Genomic DNA, 14,122 nt, shown 5'->3' with positions numbered 1-14,122 from the left:
GTGACCATATCAAGAATTTATTGGTGTATAGGGCTCTGAGTGATTTTGCCATCTTTGCAGTCAATAATTCAGTTACATTATTTGCAAAAGTACCTGCATTATTGATTTCTTTTTTCCCCATGGAAAATGAAAAAAACAAAAAAATTTAGCAGCAGTGCCACATTCCCAGACATCAATTAAAGTAATACATTTAGGTGATAATTGAAGCTCTTTCATCTTTCAAGTTTGTACAGAGTTGTGCAAGCTCAAAAGCTTGTCCCTCTCACCAACAGAAGTTGGTCCAATAAAAAGATATTAACTCACCCACCTCGTTTCTTTAACATCCAGGGATCAACCCAGCTACAACAACACTGTATAGGACAGATGTGGCATCTTTTCAAATTCAGCAGGAACTGAAGGTGTGGAAACCTTTTCACAGAACTGTATTGTGTAACTTAGCTGCTTGACTTTAAAAGTTTATGCATTCAGATCACAATGCAAGAGACACATTCACTTGTTTTTGTCTGAAAATATAAGCTGTGCACAAATCTTCCTTATAGAAGGAAGACAAGATTAATTGCTTTGGGGTTTTTTGCTCCTTCAGAAATGCTGCATGTTATTTGGACAAAAGTGATGTTAGTTAATGCTGCGTTCTTAACGAATGCAAGGTAAGGCTATAAAGAGATTTGTCAAAAGACTGTGTGGCCCCTCCTACATATCCTTATTGTGACTGTCAAAATGGCACCTTCTTACTCAGCAGATCTGTGACTATATTCAGAGTTATATTTTCTCACTTTGGGGATGAAAATAGCATTTTACTCCTGCTTGCTGTGCAGAGCAGTGAAGCTGAGAGACAGTTATGTGTGTGTGTGGCAACAACATAATTGATAATTAAGTTCCAATTAATTATAGGCAGTGGTATTGCCCAAATGTCACTGAGGAATAATTTGAAGGCAATGGGGTACACAGATGTAAAGAAGCACTCAGTTTGTTCTGCAGGACCTTTATTAATAGACATGAGATGTGAGAAGGAGAGAAAACAACCTGATTCCCAGAATTTGAGTCAGAAAAATTCAAACACTGAAATTCCAATGAAAAGTAGCAAAAAAGACAATTATTTATTTATTTATTTATTTATTTTGGTCTGATTGATGGTGCTCATAAAACAGTTTTGAATACAACTGGGATTTAGATAACTATTTTTATTTGTAAATTGAATGCATTTAATTTGGCAATCGAGAACCAATGCCCCACGAGGCCATTTTCCCAGAGTCACTTTTCAGAGTAGAACTGTACTTTAAGGTGGTTAAAGCAAAGGATCTTGTTACTTCTGTTTTTCACATGACTAAAATAGAAGCCATTTCCTAAACCCAAGGGCATGTGAAAAGACAATCTCTGGTAGCTAAAATGACAAAGTTTATCAGTGAAGTTTTATCGTAAAATGCTACTTTTACTAGAACTAAAACTATAGGAAACATTTTCATTAAATGCATGCATTACTGCTAAAAAGTGCTAAACTGACATTTTTCCTACGTGAAATATTCCATTTTTCTACACAACTGCTCCAGAATAGGCAGGGGCACTTAGTACTAACCAGCGTGCTTACAGCCCTGTTTTGGAGGGAATACTACTAGTAGTGAGAGGGTAGTTTAGTCTTCATGATTGTTCATTCCTTGGCATATCTGAGTCTAACAATCTGTGGAGTTCTATTCCTTCCCCCCTCACTCCAGATTACACTGATCCACAGTGCAGGTCAGGAAATATTTAGTCCAGAGACAAAAACAAGGAGGAGTCCTTGTGGCACCTTAGAGACTAACAAATTTATTTGCGCATAAGCTTTTGTGGGCTAGGACCCATTTCATCAGATGTCCACGAAAGCTTATGCCCAAATAAATTTCTTAGACTCTAAGGTGCCACAAGGACGCCTCGTTGTTTTTGCTGATACAGACTAACATGGCTACCACTCTGAGTCAGTGACAGATTTAAGAGTTGCAGTGTACTAGAAACAGACAAAGATTTTCAAGGATGACTAACCTGAGACACCTTAAAGGGACCTGATTTTTAAAAAGTGCCAAGTACTGATGATCTGAAAATCAGGCCCCTTTAAGGTGTCTCAAGTTGGGCATCCAAAAATTGAGGCACTAATTGCTTGTGAAAGTTTTAGCCAGCAATTTTATACCACTGCAAAGGGGGAGATTCATACCTCTTCAGTGAGACAGAAAACATTGACTTCCAGCCCTGGAAAGTCCAACATAACAGACAAACTGACATTTTTAGATATAGAAAAAGCTACTGAAGGGGTTTTAATTTTTTTTTTCTTGCCCGCAGTCCTATACAGTTTGACTCATGGGCTCTTGGGTACAGATGGAAAGATACAAGCAATAGTACCAGTTGTATGTTTAACTTTTCTAAACCCTTTATAAAATCATTTTTCTGTAAAAGAAAATGTCATGTACAGAATACATGAAAGAGCGGTATAAAGATTTATCTGTACTTTTTGAGTTGCTCAGCATAATTCATTTGTAACTTTTGAGTAATGTGACAAACCTGTATGAATAAAAACTTTAACCCTTGCCCCTCTGTCATGGATTGTATTGATTACAAAACTTAAAGCACTTGTTTGAAAATGTGTAGTATTATATTATATATTTTTTCATGTCACTCTAAGATGACGCAAAATGATACCTTGTCTTTAGCTGTAGCATGCAGTGTGTTGTTTTGCTTCACAGCATGGACCATATGGACTTTTGTGTTCATTTCTGGTGTATAAGACCAGTTACTTTGGAAGGAAGGAATTTACACACTAACAGGCAGGGAGTAAAGAATTGCTAATATTGGAGAAAAGCATGGTAGCCTTGATGCCTGTTTGCCCACTCATCCCTCAAATATATCTACACTTTTTTTCTATACTGCTCACTACAGATTGAACATTTTTCCTGTGATGGAGCATCAGTTCAATATCATCTCCTTATTCAAATCCCTCCTTGAGATCTACTTCTGTTGAATACCTTCTTGTGGGTGTTAAAACAAAAGCATCCTTTTTTTTATTTAAATGTCTTTTAGAAGTGCTCCATATGCCAAGAAATTGCTCCACTGTTCTCTGGACTGGGAGATGCTTGTCTTATCTGTATTGTGAATTTGACTTAAACGAGTAACCACTGCTCAGATTTTTTTTTAAACTGAGTTCTTGCTTGCCACATGGAGTAATAATGCAATACCACATTATACATCACAGTTTACTCATCATCAGATTCCAGAGCAGTTGATAACCGATAATGGTCCAAGTGGTTCATTTCAATAATTTCTTTTTACCTATTAGTTCAAGCACATCACATCAAGCCTTTACTGTTCTTATTACAGTCAAATGAGCTAGCAGAGAAGTCAAAACAAATATCAAGAACTAGATAAAAATAAAAAGTGATAATGCATTCAAGGGATCAATACTTAGAATTGTCAAAAAATAAAAATTGCAACAAGCCTCACAATGCTTTAGTAGTTGTACCAGTTCAGTGGCACCATTCAGACATTTGTCATTCTGCCTATGTTTAATAATCTTTCTGAAGTGAAGGCACTTAACTTGGAAGTAGCTACAAAAGGAATTTAGAACCAGAAGAAATACTATGACAAAAATGCTCAACAATTACTCCTATTGCAAGTAGGAGAGAAAGTTAAAATCCAAATAAAAAGAGACTGGCAGTTTACCAAGATAATAGATATACCATGCGTGCCAAAGCCACCTGTCATAACTATCCTAGAGGAGTAGAAGACATTGAAACAAAAACAAGGACACAGAGGCCTACTGACTTTGCTCTTGTACTGGCAGAACTAACTCATGCACGCCCAGTCACTAAGAAAAACACCAGGAACAGAAAAGATGAAGCCCATGTGGCTGATCTACCTGAGCACGGAAGAGCGTACTGCAGAAAGAATTATTTTGAGAACAAGTGGCCATGGGATCAGAAAGCCACTGACAGGATCTAAGACAGAAATTGATAACAGACTACACTGTGACTATTACTTTTAGCTGAATTTGTTTTATTTTCATGTGAATTTTTAAAAACAAGATGATGTCACAGTAACTGCTGGAGTCAGCGAACACTAAAACTTCTCACTTGACAGGGAACTTGTAACTCTGGCACAGGGCATGTCACTGAAGCCAGGACAGAAAGTTCAATTTCTTGCCAGTAGTATTTCTCAGTCCCTTGCTACATTCCTGCTCCCCATTGGGCAAATGGCCAAGACAAAACATGTTCCATCTGTGTCATAGGGGACCAAAGACCTGGAAGTCCTCAGTTAGGTCACTTCACTACTAGTCTAGTCTATACAGGTTCTTAAACTATCACTGCAATATCTGAGAGCCTTCCAGTAGTGCATTAAGTAATGTGACTGACATCAATCATCTGTGGTTCATTCTCTTTCTCATCCACTCCCAAGGGGGGAAATTGTATATGTCAGGGGTCAGCAACCTTTCAGAAGGAGTGTGCCGATTCTTCATTTATTCACTCTAATTTAAGGTTCCGTGTGCCAGTAATACATTTTAATGTTTTTAGAAGGTCTCTTTCTATAAGTCTATAATATATAACTAAACTATAGTATGTAAAGTAAAAAATGTTTTTAAAATGTTTAAGAAGCTTCATTTAAAATTAAATTAAAATGCAGAGCCCCCTGGATCTGTGGCCAGGACCTGGGCAGTGTGAGTGCCACTGAAAATCAGCTTGCTTGCCACCTTTGGCACACGTGCCATAGGTTGCCTACAGTTGGTGTATGTGTTATAATGTTTTGTTTTGGTAGGGCTATGACTTGCTGCTAGTTTTGATACACATGCTGCTCTGTGTTTGTGTAAGAAAAGCCACAGTTCAAGAACTTGTAGCAGAATGTATTACTTAGAGAAGGCAGGGTTAAGAAGTGCACGTTCTATTTAGCATGGAAAGTTGTGAGGTTTGTTTAATTGGATCTCTCTCATTTTGTGTGGGAGTTTGTTAAAAATTTTCAAGCTGACCCCTGAGAATGCTCTGTCCCTGGCACAGTAGAACTTGACCTTTAGGACAGAAACTAGAAAGTTCCATTGTGCCTGAGAAGCCAAGTCGTTAATCCCACTTCTTCCCAAAGCTTTATGTGACATTTTAGTTATTCTGGGTCCAGGTCAAAAAGCACTTGAAAATAAGGACCAAGACCTTGAACTTGACTCTGTACTGTGGGGGTGGGGGGCAGTGTATGGAGCAGAGGACAGCCCTGCCATAATAAAACACTACACAACTGCAAAATGGGGAATAACTGGCTAAGTGGCTGTACTAGTTAAAAGAATTTGGTGATAATAGTGGATCACAAATTGAGTATGAGTCAGCAATGTGATGTAGTTGTAAACAAGGCTAATATCATTCTGGAGTGTGCTAACAAGAGTGTTGTGTGTAAAACACAGGAGGTAATTGTCCTGCTCTAATTGGTCTCTACTGAGGTCTCAGCTGGAGCATTATGTCCAGTTCTGCGCACTACACTCTAAGAAAGATGTGGACAACTTGGAGAGAATCCAGAGGAGAGCAACAAAAATGACAAAAGGTTTAGAAAACCTGATCTGTGAGGAAAGGATAAAAACCAGGGCATGTTTAGTCTTGAGAAAAGAAGACTTGAAGGGGAGACCTGATAACTGTCTTCAAATATATTATGAAGAGGATGGTGATCAATTGTTTGCCAGGTACTGAAGGTATGACAAGAAGTAACATCCTTAAGCTGCAGCAAGATAGATTTAGGTTAGATACTAGACAAAACTTTCTAACTATAAGGATAGTTAAGCTCTAGAAGAGGCTTTTAAGGGAAGTTGTGGAATTTCCATCATTAGAGGTTTTTAAAAACAGGTTAGACAAACACCTGTCATGGATGGTCTAGGGATGGTCCTGCCAGCCCCCTTCACTGAGGTTAGGTGACCTCTCAAGGTCCTTTCCAGCATTTCTATGTGCTTGTGGATAGGCTGTGTTGCTGAGACCTGCTATGTGTCCTAGACGGAGTTTCTTAAGGGCTGATGGCTTCATGCCTGCTCCTCTTCAACATTGCCCCCACCTCCATCCCATCCTACTGCAACTACTGCTGCTATGCCTCTGGCTCCTGGGAGTGACCTCCTTTTGGGGATAGATTCTTTCTTCCTCATCCCACAGGGCTGTCGGGGAGGGGGCAGCGGATGATCAGGAGGGTGTTTTCTCTGCCCACTAGTGTCCATGTCCCCGTGTAGAGGGGGTGTCCTAGTTATGTCTCCATCCCCCACCTAAACTGCTGTACACATCAATACATTGAAAGGGATATTTGAGTTCATTCTTGAATATACACCACCCCTGTCCATGTAAAACAGACACTTAGATCATCCTTTTAATCAGGGAATGAAGTGCAGAAGAAGAGGCAACCCTGAGTTGTGCCCAAAAGATCAAAGAACAGAAGAGGATGATGTCAACATTTTTTTTTTTAAATAAAGGAAGAAGCCCTGTGTGAGGAGACAGTTGAGTGAGATGAAAATCATGCTTCCGGAGAGGGCCAGCCTCCGAAGCAGAGACCCCTGTGAGGAGCAGGGGGAAACAGACAAAAATAAACAAGCGCCTGAGGGAGAAAGTATTATACGCCATTGATTAAAAATGAATGAGCAAAATCCCAATCAGAAGCAGGACAAATTGGTTCCAGCGAGTCAGCCCGAAACAGCAAACAAAGGGGGAGGGGGGAAGTGTGAGGCATATGGGACCAGCGTGGATCCAGTTAAAATGCACAGCAAAGTGGTTGTTGGAAGGGCAGGTTTCAAGCAGGAGTGGTGGGCGAGAGCGAACCCTGTGGCTGCGCGGCGGGAGCGCGGAGCGTTTGGAATAATTATTAAAATAAGCATGTGTCTGCGCCATCCTGTGGGTGTGGCGCGGAGCAGCGTGTAAACTCTGGCAGGGCGGGAGGAGCGGCCGTCGGATTCCAGGCGGTGAGGTTGCCCGGCAGAGGAAGGCGCGAGGAGGTGACCAAGGCAGCAGCATGGCTTCATCGCAAGGGAAGAGTGAGCTGAAATTCGCAGACTGGATGGCAACTTTGCCAGAAAGCATCCACAGCCTCCCCCTCACCAACCTAGCGATCCCAGGTAAGAGCCCGTAGCTAAGCGGGGTGGCTTGTTCCCTCCACCCCCTTATGTTTATTAAAGGACGATATTGACTAGCATGTGCCCAGGAAAGCCTCATTCGCTGAGAAATGGGGCGAGCTCTTGCATTTCCACTTCTTGCCTCAATGGGTTGAGGGGTGGAATCTCTAGCGGAGAGCTGCTTGCAAGGTGACTGCTTTTCTGGGCTGTCTTTGTGTGTGTGGAGCCCGGTCTCTTCCCCTCATTTCCCCCTCGCTTCCCTTCTCCGTGCCCATATTTCCCCCCCTCTGCCGTGGTTGTACAGCACAGATCCCTGTCCTCCCTCCACCACGGCCATTCACCTCCTTCTTGTTGACATTGAATTGGACGGATCTGGCGATTTCTTTGCCAGACCCTCCCGGAGTCATTAATATTCTTCTCAAGTCTCACTGAAAGAGACAAGGCCCCTCCCTGCGAGAAGAGGCGAGGAAAGTTCGGGGCAGCCACAGCAGCGGCAAAGCTCCTTTTCCCTGCAGAGCTGCTTGACGTGTTCGCACTGGGGTGATCTGGTGCAGATGTGCAAGGGTATCAGCTAGTCAGTGAAATGCAGAAGGGTGTGTGTTTGTATGGCTGTGAGCTCGTGTTCTGTGCTTGATGCTTGCATGAAGTATGTGTCAAGGTTCCTGTATGCAGTCTTCTTGTAGCTATGCTGGTCCCAGGATGTTAGAGAGACAAGATGGGTCTTTTATTGGACCAGCTTAGGTTCGGTGAGAGAGAAGAGCTTCTGAGCTGACACAGAGCTCTTCTTCAGGTCAGTTTGACTGAGGGAAAGAAAGACACTGCATGCTTACCACATTCTTCCCTAAAATATTCACTATGGGTTGGAAGCTCATGCAGTCCAGGATAGAGGAGAAATTACTTTGTCTTAGCTTTTCAAATGACCTGCACAATCTGGAGTGCTAAACTGTTTGGAGATCCTTAATGCATTCCTTCCCACCCCCGTTCCCAACAGATCAATGAGCTGTAATTAGCAAAGCATCTTCAGCTTTGGAAACTGAAAGAGAACTTATTTAGGACTATTAAAGCAGTATCATTTATTACACTCTCTCTACTGCCAAGGCAATGTCAAATGCAGAGTACCAGTTTTGTGAGAGCACATAAGGGCTTTATAGTATAGGGGATGTGCTTGTTCAAAATCCACAAGAGCTGGTGAGAAGTACTGGGCTGTCATTTTATAGGAACTATAGTAGGAATTTGCCGCATTTGCCTGCTTCTGACCTCCCATTGTTCAGAGGGGGTTTGCAGCCAGACAGAGCAACGGTAAAAATCAGACAGATCTTTGAAAATGCTAATGTGTTCTCTCAATAATTACGTGACTGAAATGGATTGGGGTGGTAGAGCGTTCTAGGGGAAAAGCAATACCACCAAAACAATGACAAAAAGAAGCATTGGTATTCAGCAGATGTCAACTGGTGACTATTAAATACTAATAAATTAATTGCCCTATAAGAGTGTTAACAGCGTACTGGGCTGCAACATGTTTATTTGCCAGTTGCACTAGTCTGAATTTTAAAAAAACAAAACAAAACCAACCAATAATTCCTCTCACACCTCTTTTCTGCTTTTGAAGCTGTTCTTCAAGTACCTAACCAGTGGTTCAACTACTGCCTTTGAATGCCTGTGGCTACTTGTCTTATTTAAAGGGCTGCACATGTGGAATATCTGACAAACTACATTTGCTGCTGCAGAAGATGATAGTCTGCAGGGTGTGTCACTTAATACTGTGCTGCTCGTGCTTACAAGATTTCTAAAGAAATGGACTAGTTAGAGATAACACCAGAAACAAGTGCCTTGTGGTTTCATGAGTACATGATTTTATATTGAGTTGGATGCTTGAAAACCAAATGAGATTAAGCAACTAATGGGTATTAGAAGTGGTATGCATTTCTATTATTAAAGTGATATCACATATATAGACATAGCCTGCCTTTGTCATACGTTTCAGTATAACTTAGCATGTATCCCTCTTTCTTTTTATGGCATGCAATTAGTTTGCTTTACACAAATGTTCAAAATGCTCGTCAGTCTGATTATAATTTTTGCTTCCGTTCTTTAAAAGATCCTGAAAGAATCCCTCTCCTCCCACCTATCTCAGCTAGTATCCCCAATGGACAAAGTTTAAAAACCCACTGCTATTAAAAATGGTGGTGCAGGGGGCAGGGTAAGGTATTAAAATATATATAGATATGTTGGACTGACTATTTCTAAATGTCTTCTGTTAGACCATGTTTACACTACAAATTATGTCAACTAATTTATGTCAGCTTACAGCCACCATAGCTGTACATTGCTTGTGTGTGTGGTGTTACTAAATTGGTGTAGAGGGGCACTTATGCCAGCGGCAGCCAAATTTAAGTGAAGAGACATCCATAGCTAGGTCAACCTAACGCTGTAGTGTAGGGCAGGGAATAGTCTTCCCTAAAAGAGTCGTTCTGATGCCGCAATTACCTTGTAAATGGACTGACATAAATCCACTGATTTTAAACACCGCTAAAGAATGAAAATTGTAAAGCACTCTGAAAATAGCGCTTCTCTCTATATAGTACATGAATGGTGGCAAACTACTAAGGAGGTAAATTAGCATAGTCTGTGCTACTGTTGTGTCTTTCTTTTAAATTATGGTACCTTATTCCATCGCATTGCCCATGTACAGACAAGAACACTTCCTTGAGAAATACCATTTCCTTGTGTTACTTTACCAGAGTAAAAGGGGCAATACAAGAGTAAAATGCACTATCACTTAATATCATGATAACTATTGGTGTAAAATAAGCTTGTATTCTAGGAATTTCAAAGGCGCTTAAGACAGTTAGGTTCACAATTTACATTGAATTTCAATGAATGGCAATTCATTCCCTGGGCGTATCTGAAAAGCCCAATTTTGACTGAGAGTTATGGTGGGCTTGTGTGTGTGTGTGAGAGAGAGAGAGAGACAGATAGACAGTAAATACTGAGTTTCAATATGTGACTTCATTTTCTGTAGCATTTTGGAAAAACCTCATGTAAAATGTCAGTCTAGTCCCTGAACTGAAGAAGGTAAAGAATGATAGCTCACAGTGCCTGATTTGCTATGATTACTAAAGCAATTGTTCTCTGCCTCCTTCTCTTTTTTCATCAAAAGATGCTATTTAACAATACACTCAAATGATGCCTGAATTGGTGTCGCAGTCTGAAATGCTAATCAAGTTTGTAAACCTAGATCAACCTGATGGTTCTGGGATTAACAGGAAGCCTGGTTTGTGGGAAGTTTTCTGATACGTCCTTTTGTACTGGACCAGGGCTCTAACAGTCTAATGTAAATTATAATGGCTCTTAGGTGTCCCAGTAAACACTTATGATAAATGTCAACATTTTGTACCTCATTTCTTGCAAGCCCTAAACACCAGCTACTGGTGCTATGACACTTCTATCACCAGTCAAAAGATATTTCAAGCTGATATCATTGCAACTGTTGTTTGCTAGTGTCCCTCTGTATTTTGCTTTTATTTTTAAACATCATAGTTTTTTCTTCTTTACAGTTTGTGCTTCTGTTTTTGCGGTGTGTTTGCCTGAGTCTCGCACTGTCTTCCCAATACAAAATGCCTAAATGACTTACCTTCTGCAGCATTTTTGATATTGGCGTTAATATCCAGTTATAGGAATCTGTGAAGGACCATCACTAGGTCAGATTGTGCTTGTGTTATAAAAAAAAAAAACTTGCTTATTTTTTGTTAATAGCTTTTTATTTAAAAACAAACAAACTGTTGTTGTCACAGTGTGTTGCATATAATGACAAATAAGTTAACTAACTTTAAATGTGTAGGGACATTTACAGGCCAAGTTTCCCTTCAAAATACAGAGCTTGGGTTTTTTAAAAAAAAATAGATTTTTGTGTCAGTTTTGAGCAGATCATCAAATTCATTTATTTCCATACATACTAAATTACATTTGATACTCATGAAGGGTACAGGTTGTTTGGCTGACATCACTAAGAGCCTTAAGATTTTAATGAGGGCATCTGTGCTAAGAAATTTCATGCTATTTTTCAGCAACTGCAGCTGAAATGTTGCAGTAAAATTGGTACTAATTTTCCTACGGTAGCTTTGTCCAGAGATCAGATGCAGCACAGTCAGTAACAATGCAAGTTTCCTCTCACTGCCCTGCTAACATACCTCAACGCTCTTTAGGAATAACTATTTCTAGGAACAAGAGGGTATTTCAGTCTCCATGTATGTTTTGATCTTTGACTGCTTTGCTGAGTCTAACAGTGCCAGATAGCACCAATATTAACTATGGAGCAAATTCTGTGGTCTTTAAATTGAGCAAAATTCCCATTGATTTCAAAAGGAGTTCTTGCTCATTTAAGAACTAATGTACTTGATCCTGCTCTCATTAAAGTTAATGCAAAACTCCCGTGGACATCATTGGCACAAGATTAAACCCTCTGAAATTTGTCCCTTTTCTCCTGTAGACCATTTCCAATCCCAAAGCACATCCAGTTATCCAAATCTCTAATTCTTAAATGCTGGTGTTAGCTAATGCTACTCTTGGGGGGGCGGTGGGAGTATCTTTAGGAAGCCTGGTACATGACTGTGATCCAGATCCACAAAGGGACATAAGCACTGTGATGCTCAATGTCACAATGCCTAACTTTTAGGCACCGTGGAAATCACTGGGACAATAATGGGATCCATGAAGTCTGGATTAGGCTTTCTGTATAGTGAATGGAGAGAGAGAGGTACCTAAGAACAAAAGCCAGTGTACTAGACAGGAAGCCACCTAAACTAGCCAATGGGAGATCTGATGAAAGGGCTGCATGCTAATCCCCGCCCCTCTGTGACAGAGTGCTAGCAGCGGCACCCTGATCACTGATGCTTCTGCAGCAGGAAGAAGGCTGCAGGCCCAGCTGGAGACTGTTAACCACTTTCTGTTGGGGGGGGGGGGGGTTATGAGCACCTGGGTGGTAGTTACTAGGCTAATGAAGAAATTGGAAGGATATAAGTAGGAGGAACAGGAAGCAATAAGTAGGAGGAACAGGAAGCTGAGAAGGGAAGGGTTAGCTCAGTGGTTGGAGCATTGGCCTGCTAAACCTAGGGTTGTGAGTTCAGTCCTTGAGGGGGGCAACTTAGGGATCTGGGGCAAAATCAGTATTTGGTCCTGCTAGGGAAGGCAGGGGGCTGGACTCAATGACCTTTCAAGGTCCCTTCTAGTTGTATGATATAGGTATATCTCCATATATTATTATAAGGTTAGCTGTACAAAGGAAAGAGACTGTGGAAAGCCCCTGCTGGAATAGGCTAGTGTCATGTTCTCTTTGCAGAAGAACTGTGGAATAAAAGGTATAAGAGGTGAAAAGCAAGCTGCTTGGGTGAGTTCATGACCATGAGAGGATGGAAACTGGGTAGGCACTGTGACACATCAGGTAGCTCAGGGAGCACCTGTGACAAGTGAGGGTTAGTCTAGAGTCCTTTAACACTCCTGGCTGAGGGAACATGACCCACATGAGGGTAGTGGGATCTGGATGCTAGGAGGAAATGCTACTCTGGCTAGTTGAGCAACAGATGGAGATGCAGAAGACCCAGCAGGTGGAGAGAATAGCATGCCTGGGTAGGCAGGCAGAAGAAGGATAAAGAGGCTGTAATGGACTTTATTGTCCTGGAACAAACAATTTTATGTAGAGCTTCCCTGAGGCCATGCAAATCTAGGTTCAGAGGCATCAGCCAGAATCATTAGAGACTATGATGAAACTAATGGAGTATGTGGAAGCAGACTTCCCATGTAGAAAACTCCATCTCTTTCTTCACCCCCCCATCCCACCCTTCAAAATCAGGGAAGGGGAAAGAAGGTTGAGAAACCTCCTTCATGAAAACCTGGCAACGACATATAAGGGGCAAACAACGGTGCCCCAATTGCCTAAATAGTAGTCTGTTACCAGTGGGGTGAGGAAGTGGGGACAAAAGAAACAAAGGGACTGCCCACACATGGACTGTGGGATCATGGAGCTCTGTAGGTGGGCAAGTGCCAAAGATGGGTCTGGGATAAAGACTGTTCCCAGCTGAATAGGCTGGGAGAACCACAAAGGGAGTGGTAGGCTCAGCAAGTGCATGTTATCTAGTCCAAGGCATCTTGGTTAAACTGCAGTGGCAACAGAGAGGGGTGACGATAACCATCCACTGTGTGCAGAGGGAAAAGAAAACTTACCCTCTGCTTGTCCTCCTAGTGGAGGTGGAAGGAAAACTTAAGTGGCAGAGAGCAGATGTAATAAGGTCATTACCCAGAGTGGTCATGATAGGCATGAACTGGACTCAGTTTCCCTTGAGAAGGACAAAAGATGGAGGGGGAGACCCCAATAAATGGGTCTGAATGAGTAATTCTGAGTGAAGACTCTCCAATAGACCTCCAGGGATAGTACAAAAACACCTTAGACATATATTAACAAGGAGTTGGGTGGTGGTGGTGGAGAAAATTTTTTGAGAAGGGGGCAGTGGATCAGGAAATACTAGAGGAGGGACACCTAGAGGAGAAGGAGGGCAGAGGCTTGGCTGACTCCCAGGAGGAACAAACTGTAGGCAGAGCCTGAGAAAGAGGCATGCTGCAGAGAGGGAGAAGGGTTCTAATGATGAGATCTCCATGGGCAAATTTACTCTGGTAGTCCTGAGTCAGGGACAAGATAAGACAGAGGAGGACAGAGAGCAAGGTATTGCAGCTCTGGAGGGGTGACTTGGTTGTTTACAAGCCAGGGGCAAAAGAAATCTGTTATGGTCAGTGGGGTGTAATTAGCTATGACCTACGGGCAGAGACAAAGCTGGGGTGGAAAAATCCATCCTTAAAGTGTACTTTTTGTTGGTGGAAGGCAAGAAACCCTCACCAGTGGCCCATGGGAGGCTGGTCTGAAAAGGCAGAAGTCATCCCATTAGAACTCAAATCCCATAAAGAGAGTAGGGCTTAAGCAGTGAAGAAGACCTCTAGGAGGCAAGAAAAGGTCTCAGTTGAAGTAGGGAGGGAGGTACGTGACAGGGCTAGCTGTGGCAT

At 41.8% G+C, this 14,122-nt stretch overlaps 1 protein-coding gene across 1 annotated transcript in view; it reads left to right on the top strand.

The window, feature by feature from the left end:
* The first annotated feature begins 6,911 nt into the window (after positions 1 to 6,911).
* The window catches only part of PLCXD3 (phosphatidylinositol specific phospholipase C X domain containing 3), a 156,218-nt gene continuing 149,007 nt past the window's right edge, over positions 6,912 to 14,122 (top strand). Inside the window, exon 1 of the mRNA XM_032802645.2 lies at positions 6,912 to 7,075. Coding sequence (XP_032658536.1) covers positions 6,973 to 7,075 — 103 coding nt within the window. The 5' untranslated portion in view covers positions 6,912 to 6,972. The remainder of the gene's footprint in view (positions 7,076 to 14,122) is intronic.

Source organism: Chelonoidis abingdonii, chromosome 6, assembly GCF_003597395.2.
Source record: "Chelonoidis abingdonii isolate Lonesome George chromosome 6, CheloAbing_2.0, whole genome shotgun sequence".
In the NCBI taxonomy this organism is placed as follows: domain Eukaryota; kingdom Metazoa; phylum Chordata; order Testudines; family Testudinidae; genus Chelonoidis; species Chelonoidis abingdonii.
The sequence above is the reverse complement of the archived record's forward strand: the minus strand, read 5'-3'. Positions and strand labels throughout refer to the sequence as shown.